The 25,802-nt window shown below is 39.1% G+C and overlaps 1 protein-coding gene across 1 annotated transcript in view; it reads left to right on the top strand.

The window, feature by feature from the left end:
• SUSD5 (sushi domain containing 5) overlaps positions 1-20,190 on the top strand; it is a 43,691-nt gene extending 23,501 nt beyond the window's left edge. The window contains exons 4-5 of the mRNA XM_074898145.1: positions 6,737-6,925; positions 16,528-20,190. Of these exons, the coding sequence (XP_074754246.1) occupies positions 6,737-6,925; positions 16,528-17,810 (1,472 nt within the window). The 3' untranslated portion in view covers positions 17,811-20,190. The remainder of the gene's footprint in view (positions 1-6,736; positions 6,926-16,527) is intronic.
• The last annotated feature ends 5,612 nt before the right edge of the window (positions 20,191-25,802 follow it).

Here is a 25,802-nt window from a genome sequence, read left to right as displayed (position 1 = left end):
CCACTTTCAGTTTTGGGAAGTAAATATCCAGTAAGAGGCAGCAACAACAAACCCTGCACTGCAGCCTCAGACATAGCACATCTGTACTGCTGTTTTGTACATGTGGGTAATAATTACAAGTCTAAGTTATGATTAATGAATTGTTTCTTACTTGAAACCTCCCAAGTATTTTTTTTCTTTTAGAAAAGTGCACACTGCTTTTAATTGATAGAATTTAAATTATAATACAGTAATACATCAGTATTAAGACCTATGTAAAAATTTGTTTTGCCCTGTCAAAAGTGATAAATCCTAGGTTTCTTACACTGAGACCTGTGTGATCATGCACAATAACCACAAGCCCTTTCATTTCTTCCATATACATCCAACCAATAATCTGCAGCCCCATGTGAAATTTATCTGGCTTTTTCCAGTATTTCTTAACCTCACCCTCTACCCATCACCTCCCCACCTTCAGGGCCCTCTCAACTCCTTGGTGGTCCAGGCATGGTTGGCTGGGTACATGTGCTGTGGCTGCCTTAGAAGTATGAATGTGCTTGTTTGTCCCCACATGCGCAATGCCAATGGGCTGACCAGCACTGCTTGATGGACTGCGTAAAGCTGAGTCCTACCTATGCCCATCCTGATGGAAAAGATGCCTGGCTTTGGATCTTCTCCCTTTTAAACTCACCTTACCAAAATGAGGCGACACTCGGTAGCTTTCCCTCTTTGTGAGACTCGGCTGAGATCAGCCAAAGGCTCAGACAGACTGGCAGGTTGAGGATGGACAGAGGGAACAGTCACATCAGCCTTTTATTCAGAAACTAAGTTGATTATAGTAACTCTTCACAACTCTATTTTCAGTTCTTAGGGTTGTGCAGAGGGCATCTTAACCCCCCCATGAAACTTCTAGTACAAACCATCACAAAACCATCACAAAATTCCATTCTTAGGCCTTGATTTATAATTAATCTTTACTCAGTTAGCAGCACATGAATGAGTTCTGTTCAATTGCTTAAGCATACACCTCAGCATGCCCTCAAAAGCCGGGGCAGTGGTCAGATGCTAGCAAGAGCTCTGGGTGTGCTAACAGGATCAGGCTTTTACAATTAAAAATCCTGAAGAGAGTGATATCTCGTTTGTTTTTTTCTTTGTGATTCTGAAATGGATTTTGTTCTGTTACACACAGAAGAATCACAGCAATCTTTGATACTAAGAGTCATGTTTTACGGGGAATTGGGACCAGGAGTTATGTTTGACAGACAAAGATGTAGCTGTAATGTTTTATGAATGCTGTGAGTATAGCTGCAGTTTTCACAGTACAGAGAAATGTGTCTTCTCAGTTTCTCATAAACAAATGTTTTATGCAGCCATTAGAGTCAGGAAGACAGCTCTGTACCAGCTCAGGATCTGCTGAGATCAGAAAGTTTCTCTCAGTCCTGAGTGCCTCAAAACATAAAAGAGATAAAGCAAGAAAAACAGAAAGCTGGATTTTTTTCCTACCAGTCTTATTTTTTTGTAGGACTGCATACCATTCAATGTCATATGTATATAGCTTCTTGGTTCCCTTTCTTGTATTTCTTTAAATGCAACAGAGGAAAAAGCTCTTTGTTAGTATCTCCCAAGTTTTACTGGTTCTTTCTTTCAGTGACCCACTGATATTTACAGGCAACAAGTAAGACCTCTATTCAGTAAGGCTTTGATTTGCTGCCACCATAGAAAAACTAAACAGGCAGAAATTTGTAGTAGCATACAGCACAAATGTAAATCAAACTTTGTTAAACATGACTTCTGGCTCCAGATACCCATTAAAGCTTGATGGCTTACATACATATTTCGAGCTGCCTTTTTCAGCAGTAAGAAAAAAGGAAATTATTATGTTATTTACAGCAAATATATAAAATGTACTTCACAAGACCAATCAAATGGCAATTTGCTTTGAGCCATTTAGTTGTATTTGTCATGCTTTGCTGTGGATATGAAGTTTTTCATTTTTTCATTGCTACAGCTTTCTTTTCCAGAGCTTTGCATATAGCTGACACTGAATTTCCAGCTACCTGGTGATGTAATTGAGCTAGCAAATGAACTAACAAATTCTTACAAGCCCTATCTGGTGAAAGAGACATCGTCATCCTAACATGGGTAGCTTATGATCAGCACTTATATTGGCTAGTTCTTTGTACTCTATTTGTACTCAGTATTTTTATCCAAAAAGAAAAATTTCATATACTTTAGTGTCTCTGCAATCAAGAAGAAAAACAAACATCCACACTCATCTTTCACAGGGCTGAACATTGAGTTGCATTTTCCAATTTCTTAATGACAAGATGACATCCTATAAATTCCAGTGGTCTCTCTGGAAAAACTCCACTGAATCAAATGGTTGTAACGGGGGATGTTTTACATCAAAGAGAATGTTTCATGTCAGCTTTCAGAGCACGGTACACGGTTATAGTAGCAATTTCAGTAGATTCCCAGTAGGTTCCTATTTCTGCCAGGTGGCGTGGAAGCTGAAGTCTGCATCTTTTTCATGTTGATTTTTTTTTTTTTTTTTTTTTTTGCATTAATCTTGGGTTGTCCTTCCTGTAGACAGTATTCTATCAAGACATCTCAAAAACTTTTCAATCTGATGGGATGCTTGTAGTTTAAATCAACAAGATGCTTCTGGATGAGTCTGGATCGGGGAGAAGGGATGCTGTGTTCTTAAAGTGACTTGTGTTGACTCTTTGCCAGAAATCACCTGTCACAAACTCCTTTCCATACATGTTTTGGAGTTAAAGTTACTCTTCATAGGGGCCATAATTCCTAAGAGCCAGTCATGACTGAATGTGCTAACTCAGTTAACAAGAGGCATCTTCAGTCTTGTAAAAAATAGTTACTGAGTCTCTAAGAGGTTTGTAACCAGAGTCATCACTGGCCGTAACATATCTATTCTGAACACTTTTATCTTTGCTGAGCCATTTATTCCCATTCAGTTGTCATATATTGACTCTATCCTGATTTCTACCCATGAATATTGAGTTCTTTGTTGACTGTGATGGTGATTTTCACTCCAGGAGACAGTCTGTGTCAAATTATTGCTGACATGAGGATCTTCTGCATACTTCAACATTGCCTTATATCTGTGCTGTGCTGTCTCACTGTGCAATGCAATCCACCCTTGCTTACTGGAAGTCAGTTATCAACCTATAAATTTGGTGTTAGGTGTTTGACCTCACTGCCAATATATGGCAAACTCTGAGAGGGTCACAATGTCCAGAAACAGATTCCAAGTTTCTAGATCTGAGATGTGATCTTGCACATGAGCAGGCAGAGCATGGGATCCGCTGAATGCAGCCCAAGTATCAGGCACATCAGGCTCTTCTACTGGGAAGCATGCTTTGGGGTCCTTTTTTAGCAAGCAGTAAGAAAATATGCTGGTTTACAGGAGGATAGATGAGGGGAAAAGCATTGGTCCAGATAGAGAGTTCAGCACTGGAGGAGCCCAGTCCTCATCAACCAGCATCTCCACCCCAGGCAACCCCTGTAGTTGCCTTAACAAAGAGCAGTACTGTTCCTCTACATGACAAGCTGCTGCCAACACACCCTCTGTCATGCTTCGTGGCCCAGATCTGCCTCCTGTCTTCCAGCAAGAGAATGTCTTGAATGCCAGCACTGAGTACAGGCTGTTGTTCCAAACAAGCCCATGCTTTGCCAGCTCCTGATATAAAGGCTGAAGACAAAAACCTGAAGCCTGTCCCCAGAAGTGGCTCAGTTTGATGAGCTGTTGTGCCAGTGTCATGTCTGTATGTCTACCAGAAGAAACAGGTTTGGCAAAAGTCTGAGCAGGAATTGTCATAGCAACAGAGTCTGCAGGAGAATCAGGAGCCGTAAGATGATTCAACCTGGAAAATTCCTGTACATCTTACACAGGAGAGGAGAGCAGCAAAATGAATGTAGGAGCTTGAGTATGTCTTTGCAGGATATCACCTTTCACTTATGCTTGTCCATGCTGTTATTATATGCTCTGCAGCAAAGACATGACCTTACAAAGTCTCATATGAGAGAATCAAAAGTTCCCCATACAGTGTTCATCCATGAACATCTTTGAAATCTCTGCTTTTCTTTCTATTCACACATCAGCCAGATCTCCTTCAGGATCTCATAGTTCTATGGTACCACATCTGTTGCCAAATTTTACAGTAAAGCTCCCTTCAGCTTTCTTCTTTCCTGGAAAGTTATAATGGGCTTTTGAATGTGTTTGCCATATTTAACTAATGTAAGTGTTACTTTTCTGTTTCCTCTGGCTGCAGGATTAAGAAGCAAGGCTTTGTAGATAAGAATACCCTCTGACATATAATTGTCCCATACAGCCTTGGGATCAATGCTTCCCTCAGTGCAGATACACAGCTCCCATTTGTACCGATGGAAGTAGCTACATAAATAAAGTACATGAAATGCAGGGGTATTTAGCCTTCCTATGAGGCAATAAAATATTTTTTTATTCCTTTCATCCACATCAATCTCTATTCATCTGACCGGTTCACAGGAAAGGCATTAGCTGCTAACTGCTCCTCACTTCCTCGGATGCCAAGCCTCCATGAGACTGTACATAAACTGAGCTTTGTGTAGCCTCAAGAGCTTGTTTTTTCTGTCAGTGTGTGTGTACATAACTCCCACTAACTTCTGAAGGTGTTAGACGGTATATACGTATGTGTACAGTATGGAGAATAGACTTCAAAGCTTTGACTTCAGTAGCGTGTCCCTTAAATTAGTGGCAGATTTTTTTTAGCATGCCTGGTGAGAAGTCGTTAGCCATGTCTATCAGACAATTTCTAAAAGCCTGATCCAAAAGAACTTTCACAGACCATGGATGTTTATCGTAGGATGTTAATTTCACTACAAGGTAAACAACTAGCAACATAAATACATCATATTTCTAAATAAACATGTATTTACCTATGCCTGGTCAGAAGTGGGTAGATGATGGGAAAAGCTGCAGCTGGGACTCACAAGGATTTTGCAGAATGTCCCTGGGGCAAAAGCAGGAAAGCCTGAGCTTTTGCAGAAAGTAGATTGAAAAAAGCTTTTCTGTCAAAACTATTGCCCACTGAAAACCCTGGACGTGAAATGGTGTCAATGGAAATGTTGTTTGTAAGATCTTGTGCTGATGCTGTCCCAAAAGTAGTCTCTAGCAAAGTAGCAAGGATGCTCTCTGAAGATGTTTCTCCTTCATGTTTAGGAGCATAGTCTTGGAGGTCACTTTTTCAGCTTCCAAACAAAAGTCTTTTCCGAGGAACATAATAATTATTTACTTAGCCAACTAAGCACTTAAGTTTTTGTACCAAAGCAAACTCTTTCAACAGGAGAGATTAATACTAGAACACAGACCTGGTCTTAAGTTTCCCTTATCCCATATAATTACCAGAACCCCTGAGCTATTACCTATTAGCCTTTTTATTTTTGGTTGTTCTGTATCAGGACAAAAGCAAGTTTTGAATCTTCAGTTACATTGGCAAGTGGAACAGTTGTTTTTCTCTTCCTTAGTCAATAAGGGCTCTAGAACCACTGGAACAAATCCCAGATTTGAGAGAGAATATGGAAGTGTTTATTTGTATCAACACTGCATACTTTGTCCATTGGCTTTCTTGGTAAAAACATGCTCTTGCATTATAGGGGTTTTGTTTGTTTGTTTTGTTTTTCTGTAACCAAGAGTTGCCTATTCCAAAAGGGACTGTAAAAATGTGTAGCAAAAGGGGACATGGCAACCCCCTCTTAAAGAGTGCTTCTGAGAGACAAAGACCTTTGAGACAAGAGAAACTGCAATGCCTAGAAGTTCTCTAGAAGATTTTGACCAACTTTGTTAACAATAGCCAAGATTGTTCAAACCTGAAAAAGAGAGTTAAAATTCAGTTTACACTGGTATTGTCAGCTGTCTGTCTGCCTCCTCTTTGCTCTTCTTTCATACAAAAAACACCTCATATCAGTTTTGTTATTGTTTATAGTAACTTTTGCTTCCTGGCTTTTAGTGCTGTCAGCAGAAATATTACCAAACATCTTGTTAGATTTTATATCCTGATAAAATTAGCTCTTCAGATTCTCACAGAGAGCAGAGCTATGTTAGCCCTGAGTGTTGTTAAGTTGAAGAGCACAAGTCACCATTTGTTTTAGGATGCCTCTAACCTAGAATAGGGAAAATTTGAGTATCTGGGAAGAAACTTTCGATTTTGAGAAAGACTAGAAGATTAGAGGTAGTCTGAAAAATGACTGGTGTCTACCTGGACCTTTTCTTTTGGTGAACATGGACTGGGTCATTGCTTACCTGCTGCCTGGTTGCTACAGCATAGTAGACATTAAAGTGCCAGTCCTAAACAATTTCACAAGCTTTACTGCAGTTAAGAAAAATGACTCTGTCCAAGCTTTTGCTTTCCAGTCCCAACCCACCAAAGCCTTTGTTAGCCTTTGTAGAAGCAGGCAGAGAAGGCAGCTGTGGCTGGACATCCTGGGCTGACTGGTTGGATGCATCTAGATGGATCCCTGTTACACATCAACAACATCAGTTATCATGTCACAGTTACAGCCCAGTATATAGCTTCCCAATTACAGCTGAAATTGGGAGTTATGAAGCAGGATAAGGGCATGAATCAGATGAGATGTATGAGTTCTGTTGACATGTGTAAGTTTGTCCTTGGGGTAACTCTTTTAGCACCACTGTTGGCACAGCATTTAAAGACTATTGCAAGGTCTCTACAACCTCATTTCTTTTTTTCCCTTTCAGACAAGCCCTGTGGGGACCCGCCATCCTTCCCCCACACCATCCTGCATGGCCACACTGGCTTTGAAATGGGGGATGAGCTGCTGTACGTTTGTGCCCAGGGGTACGTCATGGGCAACAAGGAGACAGCGTTCACACTGCTCTGCGACAGCTGCGGGGAGTGGTACGGGCAGGTTCAGGCCTGTGTCAAAGGTAAGTTCACTCAGCATGTGGAGCATCCCTCTGGGAAGTCACAGCCTCCCGTTGGCTCAACCGAGATTGTTTCAGGCTTACTGGGGTGTGTCCTGGGCATGTGCAGTCCCAGTGAAGTTCTTGGTGACCAGAGCATCAACGTGCTAGCTGGCCCAACAGAGTTTTTATAATCCCATTGTTAGACATCTCCAGTAAACCACAGGAGAGAATAACTTAGTCATACTTAAATGAGCATAAAGTTTCTTTCTTTCTGGGTAGCAGGAGCCATTCAAAATAAAAAACTGGAATTTTTTATGCCGTATTTATTTTTTTCATATCCACTAACCCCATTTCAGGGATTCACTCTTATCCATCCAAGGGTTATCACTCAGCTCTTGCCTTCCAGTCTGCCATCTTCCTTCTTTTTCCCACAATACCATTTTTCTTTAGTGCTGAACATAATTTTTAATTGCTGGAAAATAACCTCTGGGAAGATACTTCATCTGTGTATTTAGTATCAGACTCAGCCACCCCTTTCTGGAAATCAGCTGTTTATAACCGTGTATGTGCTCATTCTGTTACTGGATGAAGTTTGCAACTTTTCAATGCACTTACTTTGTTTGCCCAAGGAAAGGGATTACTACAGATGTTATAAGAAATATCGGAGGTATTTTTTTCAGAGTAGTTCAAAAGCCATGCCTAGGCAGTGTTAGTGAGCCAAAGACATTGTTTACCAGATAGATTGTACAATGCAGGTTTTGTATGTATTCTGCTATGTTTATTTTCACATGAAGCCACAGAGTTGCTACAGAGCAGGCTACGGAAACAAAAACTAGGTAGGTGTTTTTTCTCACCTTTGGGAACCTAGAGCAAGTACAGAGGAAAGCCAGTGTCTTTTTGTAGGCATGCAAATACCAGCTTGCCTTACTATAAACAGGCTGAGGCTGTCCATGGCTTTATCACCCTGTCACCAGCCTTACATGTAACATCAGGTGATGTTACACGCTAAGGCCCTTGAGATAGCAACCTCCTTACAGAAAAGGAAAGGTGCCATGGTGGTACTGTGGCCCCAGGGAGACAGGGCTCAATACCTTTCAAGGGCACAGCAGACCTATATGCAACTCTCCCTGCTTCTTTATATTTTCTATGTGGAATGGAGCTGACCGTCTTTTAATGTTCTTGGACTTTTATTTGGGATGCAGAATGGGTAATACAACAGCTGTCCATCTTTTAGGCCCCAGACTTTGCCCACTGGCTTGTAAGAAGGTAGTCTGGTTGATGTGGCTTTTACTAGCTCTTTCCTACTAGTTGCTTTAGCACTGTGGAACTTCTGACCTTACATGTATGATAAATGCCACTTTCTTTTGGTGTGTTAGGACCTATGTAAGCTGAGAAAGCTGCCTGTGCCACAGAACTCTATGACAGAAATATAATTTGGATTAGAGCTAAGAAGTGAGATGGAAAAGTTTAAAAAAGGTATTATTTTAAGATTTGCCCCAATAACAAGGCATACAATTTTTATCTTGTACCATGCTTTCAGTATTTTTGTCTACAAACACAATAGCTACTCAGATATTTACTCCATTAAAAACAATGGAGTGAATTTTCTTACGAAATAACTTGACTCGAGCAATCACGATTTTATTTTAAAAAACCCCAAACAAACAAAAAAACAAAACAAAGTGTAAAAGCTATGGGAAATTATAATAATGATGTTTCCTTAATCTGAACCTTAAAGTAAATCCACTTTTATATGTTAGTTAAATTCTGCAACAAGCTTTTAACTTTCCCCTTGTTTAAACATAAGCTAAATACTGCCATGAGTTCAGACATGGATGGAATCTGAATGCTGCTTTCTCATTCTCTTTCTCATGTCACCCTGCTCAATACATAAAGTTCACAATTTTTCCAATATTTAAGAAAAATAACCTGAGTATCTTATTGGTTTTTTTCAGAGATATCACACCTTTAAGATTATATTTCTGTCAAAACAGATACATTTTAATCAAGGAATGGGCAGCTGTTGGGTAACTGAGCTATCTATATAGACTGGACTTAGTATCTATATATCTATTTCAGAACCTATATATTCCTTAATGCCCAGGGGCTTGCAAGGAGTGTAATTTTTACTCATGAATGTATACCATCAGGCAGTGGATAATCATGAGAAAAGGTCAGACTTGTTCTTAGTAGAAACGGGTCATGTCTATGCACCAGGGTACCAGATATTCAAAACCATCCAAGTGGTATAGAAATATCAAAAAACCCCAAACAAACAAAAAAACCCCAAAACCTCAACATCTTTCTGAACTATTTCAGCTTCCAGAACTGTTATTACAAACAGCAGTTCAGATGATTAAGTAAAATACTGCGGGGAGTGTAGGAGGAGCATGGAGAGAGAGAAAGAGAAAAGAGTATTTACATCTGATAACCCAATGGGTCTGAATCTCCAATAATCAGCACCAAATTCATACTTCTTTTTCCTTCACTGATATTAGTGAAAATGCTAACTTTATCACACATAGAAATAAAACTGTATTACACCAAAGTAAGGAAGGGAAAGAATCAGACCATTTCAGTTGTGTGTGTTTCACTGTTTTCCCTGGATAAATAGTCTATTTCCCCTGTTTTGCCTGAGCCTTTCACACAGCTGCAGGGGAGAGAAAAATATTTTTAAAAGAAATAGGAAAGTGTGGCTGTAAAATCACAAACATCAACACTGGAACTTGGGAGCAGATGTAATATTGTGGATTACGATTTTAAAAATTATTTAAATGTAGACTTCATGCTGAGGCACTTGCTTTGATCCATGTTTTTCAAACACTTTAAGGACCTGGAAAAGAAAATACAATACATGTTCAATTAATAATTATATATTCAATAGTCCTGTCCACAATTCTTTTTAAAAAGAGGCTTTCCAGGAAGACTGAAGTGCGTGATACTAGGATTAATTATTTTCAAAAGGTAAGAATTCAGTGAAAAAGACCAAAAAATTGAATTAAATTAAAAGAAACCCAATTTAAACTTGACAGATATTTTGGGGTCATAAAAGAGAGGAGAATAATTATTAACTACTCCATAAGTCAGCACACACACTGCTTTTTAAGTGCTTTGAGGCAAGAGAGTAACTTCCCTATTATGAAGGTTAATGACGGGACAATGGAGAATTCATATCCCTGTTGGCAGAGTGGGTCATTTCTGTCCTAACTGACTGACTTCAGAGGAAAGACAGTCATGAAGCCACTTCAGTGAACATTTAAGTGCTATGTTTAGAGACTGGTAAGATGATATGGTTCCCTTGTTCTGCATCTGCGCTGGGTGAGCAACTGGAAATGTAAAGCGGTGCCAATGATCTTTCACAAACGCAACTGGACCACGGGGAGAAAACTCCAGTCAGAGGATTAAAAGATATAAGGCCTGTTCCTACATCTTGCACTGTCTCTGAGATCAGGGGCAAGTCACTATACTACTCTCTGCTGCTTAGTCCACCTTGTCCTTGAAAGAGTGATAGTGTTTATCCAGCTTCATAAAGCCTTCTGAGATTTGTGGATGTTACAGCTGTGTATTACTGTCATACTTGGTAGCTGCCACATTATAATGCCTAGCTCTCCAAGCAGAATTTCAGACTAAACAGCAATAATTGGGTTTTTCTTTTGTTTGTGTAAAGGCTTTGGGCCTGCTTTACATTCCTAGTTGCTCACCCAGAGCAAATACGGAGTCAAAGAACTGTCTTTGTAGCAGTGTCTAATATAGCGCTTAAATATTCTTTGAATTAGCTTCATGATCATAATTCCTCTCTGTTTTGATCCAGTTAAAGGAGATACGGTCCATTCTGGCACCCAGGATGTAAGGGTACAACCATACAGTTGTCAAATTTGTAAATTAAATGAAAAAAATATATTATGCATAACACCCATATAATCCAAAATATGTGGCAAAATTTGCCTATGGGCATAACTGAACAAAATAATTTTGGGGTTATATTAAGTGGATTCTGGATACAGTGAAGTGAATTGGAAATGAAGAAAACAGAGTATTACAAATGGCTTTAATGTACATTGCACACCCCAGGTAACAGACTTTAATTTTTAATCAAGATGCTTTTTAAGGAAAGAAAGTTTCTGTATAGTTAGTGTTTCCTGCAATTTCTCATCATGAAAAGACACTGTGTTCTAGCTGAAAACACAGGGATATTCAACCCAACAAAGCAACCTTAAGCAGAGAACAGGGAAATACATGTTTTTGCAGGTTTTTTTCTATTTCTGTGGAGCAAACACATTTTTTTCACAAAATATATCCTGAAGATTGCCATTGTAGTAATGTCTGAAAGCAAACGTATACATGCCACAGCTGTGACTGTCCTGCAGGCACAGAGACTGAAGTGACCGTTGCTAAATGGCATTTATATTTTTTCCCCAAACGAACCGTAGGTTCAATATCAGAAGCATTAATACTAGCGTTGCAGTGTGGGGGTCAGGACTGCATTTCATCAGGCTGTGCCCTCAAGAGTTTGGTTCCTCAAAAAGAAGGCAGATTAGATGGCTGGGAAATCATGTCACATCTCTGCCCTGAAACTGGCTAAGAAGAATGTCAGATATTTATCCTTTTCCTGTGGCTACTTTGGGTTTTTCCAACTATAAGCTTGTGGCAGGAGAGGTCATTTCTTCTGCGCATCTAAGGAATCTCTCCAGTGTTAACACTTGGATACTTGTCTAGTGTTCAGAGCTGTTCTAACTTTTCCACACTGAGGACCATACTTCTGATTTCAGTGTAAGGAGGATTTGACTGACTTTGACCACCTCTGAAAGATTCATCAGTCTTTTTGCCTGGTTCAGCTATTCTCATTACTTCAAACATTGTTTTCTGAGTTTTCAAGAATGGTATTGATTCACATTCATGTGGTCTGTAAGCGTGACTAGCCAGCACCATTTAATTATTTTTCTTTTATATTTTTAGGAGTAAAACAAAATGTCTCTGGTGTTTGATCTTATTTGGGAACACTTTTTTTTTTTTTTAATGAGAGTGCAAAGGGACAGTTATGACAGACAGATAAAATCACCAACAAGATATGTCCATGGCCTGTCAAAACAACTGTCGTGACAAACTTTAGTTCTCTTTTCAGGTCTGTCACCGAACAGTTGTATTAGATTAATATAAAGTATCGATCTGACATGAACTGATTCTGCCAAATGGAATTAGTTTAATAAATTATGATGGGTTATTTATTTATATTAGCAGGCTTTCTGCTAGAACAAAAATCATCCTCCTTATTGCTGTTGTAAAAGACAAAATGCAACACAAATTCTGTCTAGTGTACTCTGATTTGAGAGAAGTGTGTTTGTGACTGATCCAAGTCATATGAATAATTCTTTGAGATACTGTAGTTCACAAATCTGACTGATCTTAGGCAAATCAATCTACATGCTCTTTGCTTCCCACCTTTAAAGACAGATGCTGGCTTGTTAATGTTTGCTGTAACTACTTTGAGATTTTTAGAATATGTTTTTATACAGTAGAAATGTTTATGGTGATGGTCTACATAGAATCAAGTTTCAATTTCCTGTACTCCAAAAATACATCCACAAAATATGCAGTGCACTTTATGGTTGTCCAAAATAGCAACACTCAAAATAGAGCTCGGATGCCAATATGCTATCTAGAAGAAAAATTAAACTGATCTTAGAGTGTGGAAAACCAAGATCTTTGGTTTTGTCTGTCTCTATGTTTGGTCACTGTTTTCACATTAGGATCAAAAGTTGAAGGAGATGAAAGCTCTTTAGGGCTGGATGCTTCCCAGAAAGGACAAAGCTAAACTAAAAGGATTTTACCTTTTAATTGAGCTTCACATCTTTGGTAGTATGCCATTTCAGCATCTGTTGCTGTGAATTGTTCATTTCAGCATCAGTAATCCCCAAGACAGTGAATCAAAACTCACTGATCCTTGACTCTTCCAGAGGAGGGTAGGGGTAAGATGTAACAATGACCAAATATAGAAAGATTTTGGTCTTGGACTAATTAATATCAGTCTTCTTAAAACCAGACTTGCCTGGATAGGGAGGAAGACGCAACCACTTTTAAATCAGCTGCTAGCTGTTTTATAAATAAAGGTTACACTATCTGGATAAGAGGTGGAGCTGAATCTACTTTGGTTGTAGCTCTTCAGTACCGAGACTAAAATTCAGGGAGCTGGAAAGCTCAAGGAAGTGCTGAGGAGGTGAGCAAAAAGAAGTGCAAAAGTTGTGCAATCTGTTCTGGAAAATCAAGCTCACGGCTGACTTGAAAGATTGTCATGGTAACACAAACTCACTAAATGCTAAGTCCAAGCCCCATTTGAAGGTCTGAGGCCCAGAAGAAAGAATAGAGTATTATTACTGTGTAAGTCAATTCAGGATCATATAAATCAAAGCTTCAGAGTAAGGGGGTCTGTATTTCCTTTGATGGTTAGAGACCTCAATAGTTGCTTTCATTCTGGCATCCCATAAGCTAACATTAGTTATGTTGATAGTCTTTGCTATAAACTATACAAATACAGGAGATTGCATATGAAAATACATTATAGCAGCTTTACAACTTGAGCCACAATCTGATTATCAGAAGGAACAAGACTCCCTTATGCAGTGACGAGCAGTGCAAAATGAGCTCCATTCTCAGGCTCTCTTCAGAATACAATGGGCTTTTTCTTTCCTCAACTGAGCATTAAGAAAGCACCAATTCATTTCGATACATGCAGGATCAGGCCCAAAGACAGAAGGTTTGATGGAGACTTGATTGATGATTCAACAAATCCTTAATATGTTCTGATAGACTGAGGACTCATATTTTCCTAGGAGCACATGCTCTTTCCTGATGTCCCTCCATAAGACTTTCTTCTAAAGGGCTGAAAGTACATGGCAGGAGAGGCACTAAAGGGGAAGAGCTTCAAATTCAATAAAAAGCATATTACTATAGTTGTTAAACATCCATCAGTGATCAATAAGATGAATACTAGCTGCCCATTCATATTGCTAATTAAAGAGTAGGTCTGGAGGAAAGCGCAAGCATATGAATGTAATTTTTTTTCATGAATGTGTGTGCATGCACTAGAACACCATAATGTAAAAATCAATGTTTCATCCTCAGCTGGATTACTGTAGTCTGAAAAGTAAATGAGTGGCAAAAATAGAGGTACAGGAGACATAGAGGTGAAGACAGACTGGTGTGATGATTCATCTCAAAAAAGAAAACAGTGACCATCACAGTTGGTAAATGGTAAGTTCTTATGTTGTTCCAGTTCATATATATCCAATAGACACCTATAGCTGTCTCTAGAGACACTGGACTTTAGTGAGGCAGGCATACCACGTATCAACTTTTAGTAGGAGTCGGGATGGTAAGAGGACAAAAATGGCTTGAGGCACCATTTCCATGCAAAAAGAGTGCCAGGCAGAAAAATTCTTAAAGTGAGATAAGGGACAAAATGAGACTAGCGTTTGACGGCTGTAATAACTGCTGCATATCGATAGTCACAGACCTTCATAAATATGTTGCTAAAATACTTTGGTATTTAAAGGTAGCCTCCAGTCATTAACAAAATTCTGAAATACTGTTGGAACAAGATTTTAGGATGAAGTAGAAAAGTGAGAGTCCTACCAGGAAGCTTTCCATTCTGAGAGCTGGATTCCCCTGTCTGTTGAGTCATCTTAGCACCAGATAGAAGTTTTTTCCTGCTTTGGAGAGAATGGAGAGGACCTAGAGGATTACACAAGCAGATGAGGACACTGGGACTGTGAGGGAGAGATGTCCACTGCTGGCACTGTTTTATCACGCACAGGTTTCACCCTACAGCCTTGCTGTGAGATGAGATGACCTGCTGAGAACATCCGTTTCTCTAGCATGATAGCTTTCATGGAGGTAGTAACTCCCCTCAGGCTATGTCACACAATTTGGTTTCCTCAGCATAACTGCTTTCATTTCTGGTAGACCTGGATGCTATTCCAAGAAAAATACCTTTTACTAATACTCATTCTGCTCTGGCACCTGGCTTAAGCTGTCCTGGCAAAAAGTAGGCTGGTGTGAGCTGTATCACCACTAAGTGTTCTTGGTCAGACTGGTTTGACAATATTTCTAATCTTTCTTGAGAGTAGACCAAATATGGCTCTGCCAGAAGTCTGGGAAGCGGTCTCCAAGGAGAAATGTGACTCATTTGGAAATTGAGGTGGGCCCCAGATGAAAATGTGATTCAAAGTTGGTTGAGTGTAAAAAGGCAAAAAAATGATAAGGTTTTATGAATGCACTGATTTGTAATACAGCTTCTATTAATTTCTTGTTTCCTGTGTCATGCCAGGTCTATTGCTTCACTGTCTTCACAAAAGACTAAACACTCTTTAAAAAAGAAAAATTCTCACCATGATTCAGTTTGTTTTGTTTTCCATATCCCAAGGCACTATTTTCTAGGACTTTTAATGCCAGCATAAATCTCAGCAATTACATCAACTTTCTATGGAGTAAAACTTGTGTGAGCTGAAAATCAACCACCCTCTCTAGTTTGGAAAATTTTTCATTGAGCTAAGGTTTTAGAAGAGTGGAAGAAATATAAATTACAATGCATTATTTCATTCAAACATTTAGTTTCACGGTTTGAGTCAAATCTATTTTGCTATGAGTGGTAGGTCTGTTGAGGCATGAGGAGTATTTCTAAACTGAACTCAAACATTGTCATGAATCCACCCCTCTGTTGCACTCAGTTATTTTGTTACTGGTTTGCTTTGTTTTTTGTTTTTGTTTTATTTTTGTTTGTTTGTTTGTTTTATTTTTGGTAACATTCAGTTTCTTAAAATTGGATGCCCAGGAGTTGATTACAGGCAGTATTATCTTGATAGCCAAGTGTTAGGCTTTAAGTGTTAGAAATGGAGTTTTCTATCCTTGCAGTCATGGGTGCATCTTGCTTTCTTCAGATGAAGATGAGTAGAACTCATCGTCAGCTTTGGTGGGGGCTCTTCCTCAGGCAGCTCTGAAGAGCTCTCATGGAATAAGAAATACCACTCAGCTCACCTGGCCCCAGGTGTTGTATCACTGAAACAACAAGGTCATTGAAGAAAACTATTGCAATGATAAAAAATTGAACATAAGGTAGTGAATATAATCCTTCAAAAGCAGCTGGCTCAAAAGGGATGAAGTTGCTGTAAAACTTACAGGTTTTTATTTTATTTACGGTCCAATTAGCAGTTGATTATTTTTTGCTATACTTTCCTCTCCACACCCATTTCTTACTTGAATGTCATGAAAAAAATTTCCTCACGTCTGGCAAAAAGAATCATGTTAGGGAAAGTGAAGGTTTGAGAAAACAATAAGCAATTGAAGGAAGTCCTCTAACTGCAGACAGTAAGTTATTTATATACATGTTTAAATTTGGAAAGTTATTACTGAATAGCTCTGACACCTATCCTGATATTTTTAAACTTAGTATTGACTATTAGTCTATTGTGGACCATCCCCTTTTCATATAAACAATAACACTGAATGAAAAATACTGTCTAAAACTCACTCCTCATTGCACCTTTCTTCTTGGCTTTTTGTAACAAATGAGTCCAGTACTTCCCTGGCCAAATTAAATGTTGACTTTTGGGGTTTTTTAACTTTTCTAGATGAAACCGAGGCACACATTGACTATGAAGATAATTTTCCTGATGACAGATCAATACCTATTGTTGAGAATCAACATGTCAATGGCAAAAAGGAAATCAAGCAGGAGCAAGAACAGCTTTCCTTCAGTAAAAGTTCAGAGGAAGGAAGAACTGGAAGTACCAAAGGTGTTACTCAGGACACAGACACTTCTGAAAAAGGAAGCAGGGCACCAACTGAGTCCCCTGTGTCACTCCTAAGCCAAAAAAACTTGTTCTGGTTTCCATCAGAGGCTTTCAGTGAGCCTGAATCAGAGAAGGAGACAGATGATTCTACTAAAGCACAGTTTTCTGAAGGTGATAACCACATTGGAGTGAAGACAGCCTATGATGAACCTGGTGCCAAAATGTTTTATGACAGTGAGGATTTCCCCATTGAACCCATTCTCGCAACTAATGATACGAAGGCCGAGATAGATGCAGTTGCCATTACTGATGAGTCATGGTTAGATGGCTATCCAGTAACACAAGAAGTGGTAGAGGATGATGAAGAGGAGGGGGATAAAGTTGACGGATCGATGGGAACAGAAGATGATGTTGTCCTCACTACTGACCATCCAAATCACGTTGAAGTAAGAAAATCGGGCAATGGCAGCCCAGCTCCAGAGGAAGGTTTAACACAGATTGTGGCAGCAACAACGAGGATAGATGATGAAGGGACCAAAGAGACATCGGTATCACTTACATCAGTGAGTGGTCTGGAGAACTTGAGTGTGAGCAGAGGTTATGATGATGCTGCATGGGACCACCTAACTACATCTCCAGAAACTGTGACTCAGGAGTCCGGTACAACAATGCTGTTTGACGTAACCAGCTTAAAAACATCCATGTCAGAAACCTCTGTGATGGTCAGCCCCTCTGATCACACTCCATATGCAGAACCAAAAGAAACAACTGCCTACCCAGCACAAGTGGCAACCACTGCACCAGCTCCAGATATCGTTACTGACACATCAACCCAGGAATTAGCCGAGCAAGAAAATCTCACCCAGGGTCTTGGAGAAAAGCTCATCCCCACTTCTGAGCCATGTGAGGGAGAGGATTGTCCCAAGTCAAGTAAAGGTGCTATCATAGCAGTAATTGTGATTCTTCTCTGCTTGTTACTGGTGGCAGCTGTCCTGGCAGTGTGGTTTTTCAAAAAACGTCAGCAGAAAAATTCTGTCTATAAACTAAATGGAAGGTGTCAACCCAGACACCATTGTTACCACCACTACCACCACCAGCACATTGAAATGCAGAAAGTCTAACCAAGGGTCTTCTGGCAGAGATGCTAGAAATCAGAAGAAAAACATATTGATGCTAGAAGGATCACATGACTCATGGATGCTAAAATCCAGCAGTGCAGAAAGCAGAAGAAAAAAAGAATGCTAAAAGAACATAGAAGACAGAAAAGGTTTCATCCTTTTGAAATCACAGTTTAGCATATTTGACCTTTCAGAGCTAAAGAATTTTTACGTTTTTATCACGAGGGTCTTTTGGAGACATCAGCAGGACACAACATGCTTGGTAGTACATCTACAATTTCTTCAGCTTTTACATTTTGCTCCTATTAATAATAAATTAATTGATTAATTTCTGTGTTACCTGGTTATAATGTAATAGCAGGGCTGGTCAGGCCTCCTTGGTCTATTCTCAGTGGAAGAGGGAAAGAAGGAGGGAAGGAGGGGAGAAGGATGTTTTTGGAGCAACCACACATTTGGTGTTCCTTTTTTAGAACCTGCCCAAGCTGGTCAGGATAAACCACCGTAACAAATTATTACCTGACGTGTCTTAAAAAGAAAAACTATTTGCTACCATACTTTAATGGATAGTATTGCAATGATTACTAAGGTACTTTTCTTCAACGTTGTGAATTTAACAAGCCACAAATGTTGGATCATTACGGTGTTTTTCAGAAAGGTGCTCTTTTAGCCTTAGTGAAAAAGTGCCATTCTTATACTAATCTCTTTATAGAAACCACGATGTCTCCCTGGAATTCAGAGAATACTGTAAGTGCCATTCTTCCTTGCATATCAGCAGGAGAGGAGTCAGAGCACCTTTGGTTCCAGGTGTTATGACTCCTATTACGGAGCCAGACAGTGATGGAGTGCTTTCTAGGGGAACCCTGTCTGAGGTCAGTTGCTTTTCTGAACACAATACTGACTGACCAAGATACTGATTTTTATTTCACAGCCAGTAGAACCTTTGGCAAGTGAAGCCATGTATAATACTTCTGCCATGTGAACTCTGTAGAAGGACTGATATTCACCATTCTGCTCTTTCATCGGCTGGAGGTTGTCTGGGGTGGACATTGGGTGTGGGAGATGGGTATCCATGTTGACTGCTGCTTATTGTGGTTTTAAAGATAAAGCAAACCTGGGAAAGAGAGAAATTGCATCCGGTTGATAAAATGCAAATGCTTGGCTTGTAGACTGGGTGTTAGTGTAAAAACACAGGCTTTTCCAACTGCATGTTTCATTTCAAGGGGTTTTGAAAATAAACAGGGAGAGAAGGAAAGATGTGTTCTAGAGTTCCTTAACATAGTTCTGGTGTGTTGAGTACGAAATATTCTTCCTTACCTTTCTGAATGAACAGGAAAAAGACTGGTAACTATGAACAATCTGCAGGTCAGAAGTTAATTAATCTGCCATTCTATCGTACAGCCTTAGCCAAAATACGCCAGTAGTTCAGCACATCAAAATACTGGAGAAAGAAAAAGTGAGTGGGGGATTCCACCCATTTTCATGTTCTGCCCACAGTGGTAACCATCTCTAACTCCATGGAAGGTAGACTTTATGAAATGGAGTGCAGAACTGTGTCCATTATACATACAGCCATCAATCTCAGTGCTGGTAAGGAAACCAAAATGTTTTTAGATGACAGCTATATGTTATCTTGGAGAATTTGACATCAGAGTGGTAAGAGTTGAATCTAATTGCCTGGCAAGAGCCACACTAAATAAAGGACAGAAACTGTACAGATTTGTAAATATTGTGTTCTCTGACATATGCATGACTTTATGCTTTTAATGCATTCTAGACTATGAAATAAACTAGAATTTCTGTTGTAAACTATTTTTTTATGCAGTAGCATTTAAAAAAACCCCAATGGATTTCGCACTAAGCAACTTTATGGAGACTGTTAACTCAGCTAAAACATACCATCTGTAATCTCATGGAAATATACTGAAAAATAAACACAGGAACATCCATTAAAAATATTGTTTAACTAAAGGTACAAGTATGTGTTACAGTTCTGTGCATCATCATTCAAAATGAGAAGTCGGTACTATTTGGCTCAGGAACTGAACATGTGAAAATGAGACTCAAAATATAATTACAAACACAAACTGTACAGGGATTTTATCTGAGACTTAGAAATACTTGTTATTCATGAACCAGAAGAAAATGTACACTAACATAATGCTTCAGAGGTATTTAAATAAAAATCGAGTTACCAAAAAAAAAAAAAAAAGGGGGGCGAAAGGAAGCGCCTGTGTGTGTTCTTGTGCAAATCATTCAGTTTTACCCTGTGTTTTGGGTGAAAATACATGTCTGTCACTTGGATAATTCATGTAGAGGACACTTTGATATTAAAAAAAATTAGCTGAAAAGTGTTCAGCTTAGCCTGCCAGCCCAACTTTGCTCAGAAGACCATCTAGCCCCTTTTGAGGCAGCATCTGTTTGTACTCACAGTTTTCACTTTACCAGAATGAGTCAGGGAGTTTGGGAAAACCAATAAAAGATGGGGATAAACAGCCCATGAATGGTACATTTGACTTAGATCTCCTTTTGTGTGCGAAACGGCTAATCAAAGACAGTAGGGATGGCGAACAATAAATATAATGCAATAAATACAAAATCTGAACATGATAAGGACAAAATACAGAGAGGGGTGAGTTACTCAGTATAGGAATTAAGAGCTGAAAGTGCCAGCTGTGCACTGAAATTAGGAGAAAAATAAAAAGGAAGAGGCGAAATGAAATATTGGGAGTGATTTTGTGATGGTGACATCCAGTCATTAAGAGATTCATCTGTCTCTCTGTGATAAAAGTCAGTATCATCCTCTTCTGGGGAAGCCACATATTACAAAGGGCTAGCCAGAACCAGCTTACTGGTGTTAAAACTGAGATATGATCTCCCTTTCCCCTCCTTTCCTTTATTAACAGCTACCTATTAACTGGGCCCCCATTTCATACAGATCATGTGCTGCTGCGTCTGGGCAGAGCCCTGTATAAATTTGCTGACAGGCAGGCTGAGAAGTCACACTGCAGAGTGTAACTTCCAAAGCTACTGGCGGTGTTTGGGGGTTCAAGCCCTTTCAGGCAAACATTGTTTGCTCCCCTTCGTACAGAAACGCCGGGATCGTGGGTTTTAGGTATTCAGTAAGTTGTTTGAAATCCCCTCAATTTATGTGCTTGTCCTTGCATTTGCCATCTAGATGACAATATATAGTTTATTATGCTGTACTGCCTCACTGCATACTGTACCTCAAAAGCTATTATGTTGGGGATTTGTTGCCACAGGCATTGAAACCAGCATAGATTGATTTTTTTCTTCAATGAAAAGAATTTACAGGGTTTTTATACCCAATAATTGGTAACGCAAAGATACACCATAATATGTATCTGTGAAAGATCAGAATATGTAGCCATGAATGTCCATTTTAAAAACTAGTCATGACAAGAAATTATTAGATAGTTGTAAGACTTGTCAAACTACGGGGTTACCACCAGCTCAGGGTAATACTTAAGTGCTTAATCCCTCTTCAGATAAGTGATAGTGAAAATCAGGCAAAGGCAGAAAGCCACTTTTTTTTTTCTTTTAAGTTAATATCCACATAAAATTACACCTTTGACCCCCACATTTCCACTTGAAAGTAAGCAATTCCATTACTTCGCAAGAGAATTAATCAGGAAAAAAAAAAATTTGTTACTTCATGCTGCTTAAAAGGCCTACCCATGAGATACATCAAAGGGAAGAAAATGTTAAAAATAATCAAAGACAACTTAGAAAGTTTTTTTACAGAAAAAGTTAGCATTTATAAACTTAAAAAATCAGAACTCTCTACAGAATTTAGTTTCCATATATCATCGGTACTCTAAGGAAAAAGAAGAGGGGAGGGAGGAGAGGTAGATGTCTAAACCACTGAATATTTCCTTGCCAAAAATAAATAAATAAAAAGGTATCTATTTATTTTAATATTTTTTCCTAGGCACTGTAGAGGACTTAAGTACAAACTCCTGGTTTGCTGGGGTGTGCAACCCAACTTACTTTGGCTATTTCTTACTTAACTTCTTTTTTGTATATAGCTTAAACTCCCCACACTAGGTCATTCAAGTCTTGAGTCACCAGAAAAAAGAACTCGCTGTTTAAAGTATGGCAGACAACCAAAAGTTCAGACAGCTGCAATGAAGGATTAGTTGTGGGTTTTTCTCACTGCCTTGCTACAAACTGCATCACAGCTCGATGTTCAAACATTATTAAATGGGAATGTTTTCTCTGGCACCAACTACTTCTCCCCACAGTTTAAGTATTGAATTTTTTTAACTGAAGTAGCTTTGGTTTACAGCTCACATTAGAACTTAAAAACATATTTCCATAGTAGCTGGCATATGCAGGCAACTGTTTATTCTCAGTACCAGCCATAATAAACACTTGTACTTTTATAATCCAACAAATCTTTGTCTAATCACAACTCCATTTTCAAGAGATGTAAAATTTGCATGCTATTTAAACCATTTTTCATGAAGACTGTCTAGAAATTGAAAGATTTTCGAAGTCTGCTTTCATCATCAATGTAGACCAATAATTCACTGTGAAGGATGTGAAGATACAAAGTGGGTATTAATGGCAACATTCTATGGAGAAAAAGCTTTGTGAAGTGGGATAAGCTATAGGATTTTCAGGGAAATAGCTTGTCTTGAGGAGACCCACCTTTAATTCTACCTCGAACTTATGCTGGCAAGTATGAAGAAATGGCACATCCTTGGTTGCATGGGCTTTCCAGGTGAATTGAGAGCAACATCTGACTAACTTTTGGGTTTATATTTTAGCATTCCAAGGCAGTAAAGCTCTGGAAAATGGAGCAATTTTAATTTGCTTTTGGCTCGTGCCTTGTCAACAGAAGTAATGAAGGTCTGCTTGCAGAATTGCTACAGTGAATGAAAGGACCCAGCAGGACAATGAATTCCCATTGAATTTGCCAGAACTGATCATTCTAAAAGTATTTGTTTTTCATAGCTGACTTTAATGGCTATCAGAATCGCCGAGACACAGAAGTATGGAGCCTGCATTGCTGTTTTATGGGAACGGAATTAAACTTTAAGGAGAAAAATCACTACCACCCTTCTTCCTTTTTTAATGAATATTGCTATTTATGAGAATGAATTAGCAAGAAGCCGGTAATACATGAAGAATTACTATCAGTAAGAGCAGGTATTAATTTGAAAAAGATTACATACTTAGCACAGTCTGTCAGATACACTGATTTCCAAACTCTGAATCTCTTCCCTTGCTCAAGCTTTGGTTCTTATGTAAGAAAGATTGTCCTGACAGCCAGCAGTTGTCTTTTTCACAGAACCAAATATCCACTTCTGTGCACCAGTGTTTGTGACTCAGTTTCATCTTTAGTTTTCAAGCAGTTCCCCATGATGCAGGACCCCATCCAACAAGAGCTCAACGCAGGACTCACTTTGTGTGCAGACCCTTGTGCTAGCCATCTGCCAGAAGATGGGACTTCACTCACCATTCACCTCTAAGAGGTGACTGAACGACATACTCGGAATTATGCTTGTGGGCAGCAACAGAGGATCAGAGGCCAACGGCAGCTACCCAGACAGACAGATTACTAGATTACTAGAAATAAGAGCAATTATTAAAAAAGCATAATTGTACAAAGCATAGTTGTCAAAAAAACCCCATAATTGTACAGCTCTACAAGAAGAAATACTACCACCGAGGTCAGTATGAATTTCCTCTCCAGAGTCAGCCTAGGGTAAGAAGATGCATGGTACCGACGCTGCATTCAAGTCAGTCATACAGACACTGTGGCTTCAGGAAAATGATGCCTCCCTGAGCATCAGCATCATACAGTAAGTCTTGCAAAAAAAGAAATGGAGATGAAATCTAAATATCCCATCGAGTTAGACAGAAGCTGCTAACATCTGAGTCAGACAACTCACAACTGCAAGGATTTGGGGTGGCAGAAGGGAGGCAAGAACCATATTCCTGCAGCCTCCCAAGAAGAGCTGGCAGGATCAGTGAAATGGAAGAAAAGACACTAATTTATTGCAGTCACATGTAAATGTTGGCATTTAACAATAGCAGCAGCAGCAGCAGAAAAAAAAAAAAAAAAAAAAAAGTTAAAAGAACCTGAGAATGTTGAAAAAAGCCACAATAAATACTGAAGAACTGGAAGAGGAGCTATTTCTCATTAGAAAAGAACAAGGGTTTGAGAACGACTTGTACTTATTAAGATTGAACTGGCTTGGGACCATATGTAGTGGAAATTAAGAAAGCCAGAAAAAATCCACAGACACTTGAACAGAATGAAAAAGGGATCACAGTGCCATTTCAGGAGGCCGCAAGAATATCAGTTGCTTCCTCAAGTTAAATGGAACGGTAAAGGACATCAGACTTCCTTAATGTAAGCTTAACAAAAATAAATCATTGGCTAATGGACTTCTTAGTAAATCATGAAATCCCCACCTGAGAAGGCACAATGGCAGGGGATTTTAGCTGTAATGTTGAGAGCTGAGGAAATGACTGAACATGAAAACAGATCAGCTAAGAAAGCCTTAGACAAAATCAGAAGCTTACCAGAAAATTGATAGTACCCAAGAGACTTGCAGTGGTTCAATAACTGTTTGATGAAGAGGAAAAAATAGCACTCATAGGTGCTAAATGTATCCTCAGTGTAACCCATTGAAGTCAAATGAATCACAAAACAGGTTACCTCTGGTGGTCAGTGTTTTACTAGTAGAATGGAAATACTACTGTATTTTACCACATACTTTGTTCTTTAAAAAAGATTATACCAGTCTCTGGCAATTAGTGCTGGAGAGCAGAAGGGAGTTCTTTAACTGGAAAGAAAAAGTTCTGGGTGGCAAAGCAGATTTCAGATCCTGGAACTGATTTTCTGTTGTCTCATACCTACTGTAGTCTATGCTACTTGCTTCACCAACAGGAAAAATCTGATTAGAAACTTTATGCACACAAGTTGTATAGTTATGGAAAACCTCAGGCCCAGGAACTTGAATTACAGGCACCTCTCTTGGAAGTATTTAAGGTTTGGCGTTGCAGTACCCACAGACAGCACCCAAGAGCTAGGGCACCTCACAAGCAAATAGGTAAATAGTCAGTGCTTGGCAGAGCTGCTACGTCAGTTTGGTAAATGGTGGTAAGAAAAAAGTAACCCAAAACTGTTGTAAAATTAAGGCAATGTAAATGGATACATCCATCTCCAACCAGCTTCATGCCTTTTAATGGTGTGATTTCTGGATTCGAAAGCTAGACTATTGAAGATGAAGTTATTTGGGCATATGATCTTGACATCAATGGCTGAGTTCCTGACAACGATATCTGGAGTTGTCCTATGCTGGTTGAAAAGCAGGACAAGAGAGGCCTCCAGAGCAGTAACCTTTCCCTTGAGCATACCTACACCTCCAGCAAGAGAAAATTAGGGACAAACTGGTGACACTACTCCAGCTGGAGTATAATATATGTATTTCATGTGACAGCAAGTGATGGTTTACAATCAACTACTTGTAAGTTTCAAAAGCAAAGTTCAATTCTCACATAAAATCATGATAAATGGAGTGCTAATATTGTGTGGAAAAAAAAAACATAAGGAAATCTGATATACCCTCTGTATATTCAAAGCATCTCATTACTGCAAGTGGAGCTGAGTAAATCTTCTGAAGTTAAAAGGCTCTTGATAGATTTTTCATTTTGAGAATAAAAGTCTGCCCATTGACCTCAGCAGATTAGTTGTGATTTATATTAAAAAGGCAAAAAACCCCCAATCTGATCTTTCACACACAACTTCAGTATTTTAAAATGTTTCATTGCTGTCACACACCAGAGCACACTTAAACCTGATCCTCTAGATTCCCCTTCTTATTCTCTGTAGACACTCAACAGTGTAGACATTATACTTGTACAGCACACATAAGCTATACTAGCAACAACTTGGCAAGGTAGTATACAGATCATGTTTTGGTTTTCTAGCTCACTTCCATTCAGCTGAATTAGGGTTCA

This window comes from Athene noctua, chromosome 2 (genome assembly GCF_965140245.1).
Source record: "Athene noctua chromosome 2, bAthNoc1.hap1.1, whole genome shotgun sequence".
In the NCBI taxonomy this organism is placed as follows: Eukaryota; Metazoa; Chordata; class Aves; order Strigiformes; family Strigidae; genus Athene; species Athene noctua.
The sequence above is the reverse complement of the archived record's forward strand: the minus strand, read 5'-3'. Positions and strand labels throughout refer to the sequence as shown.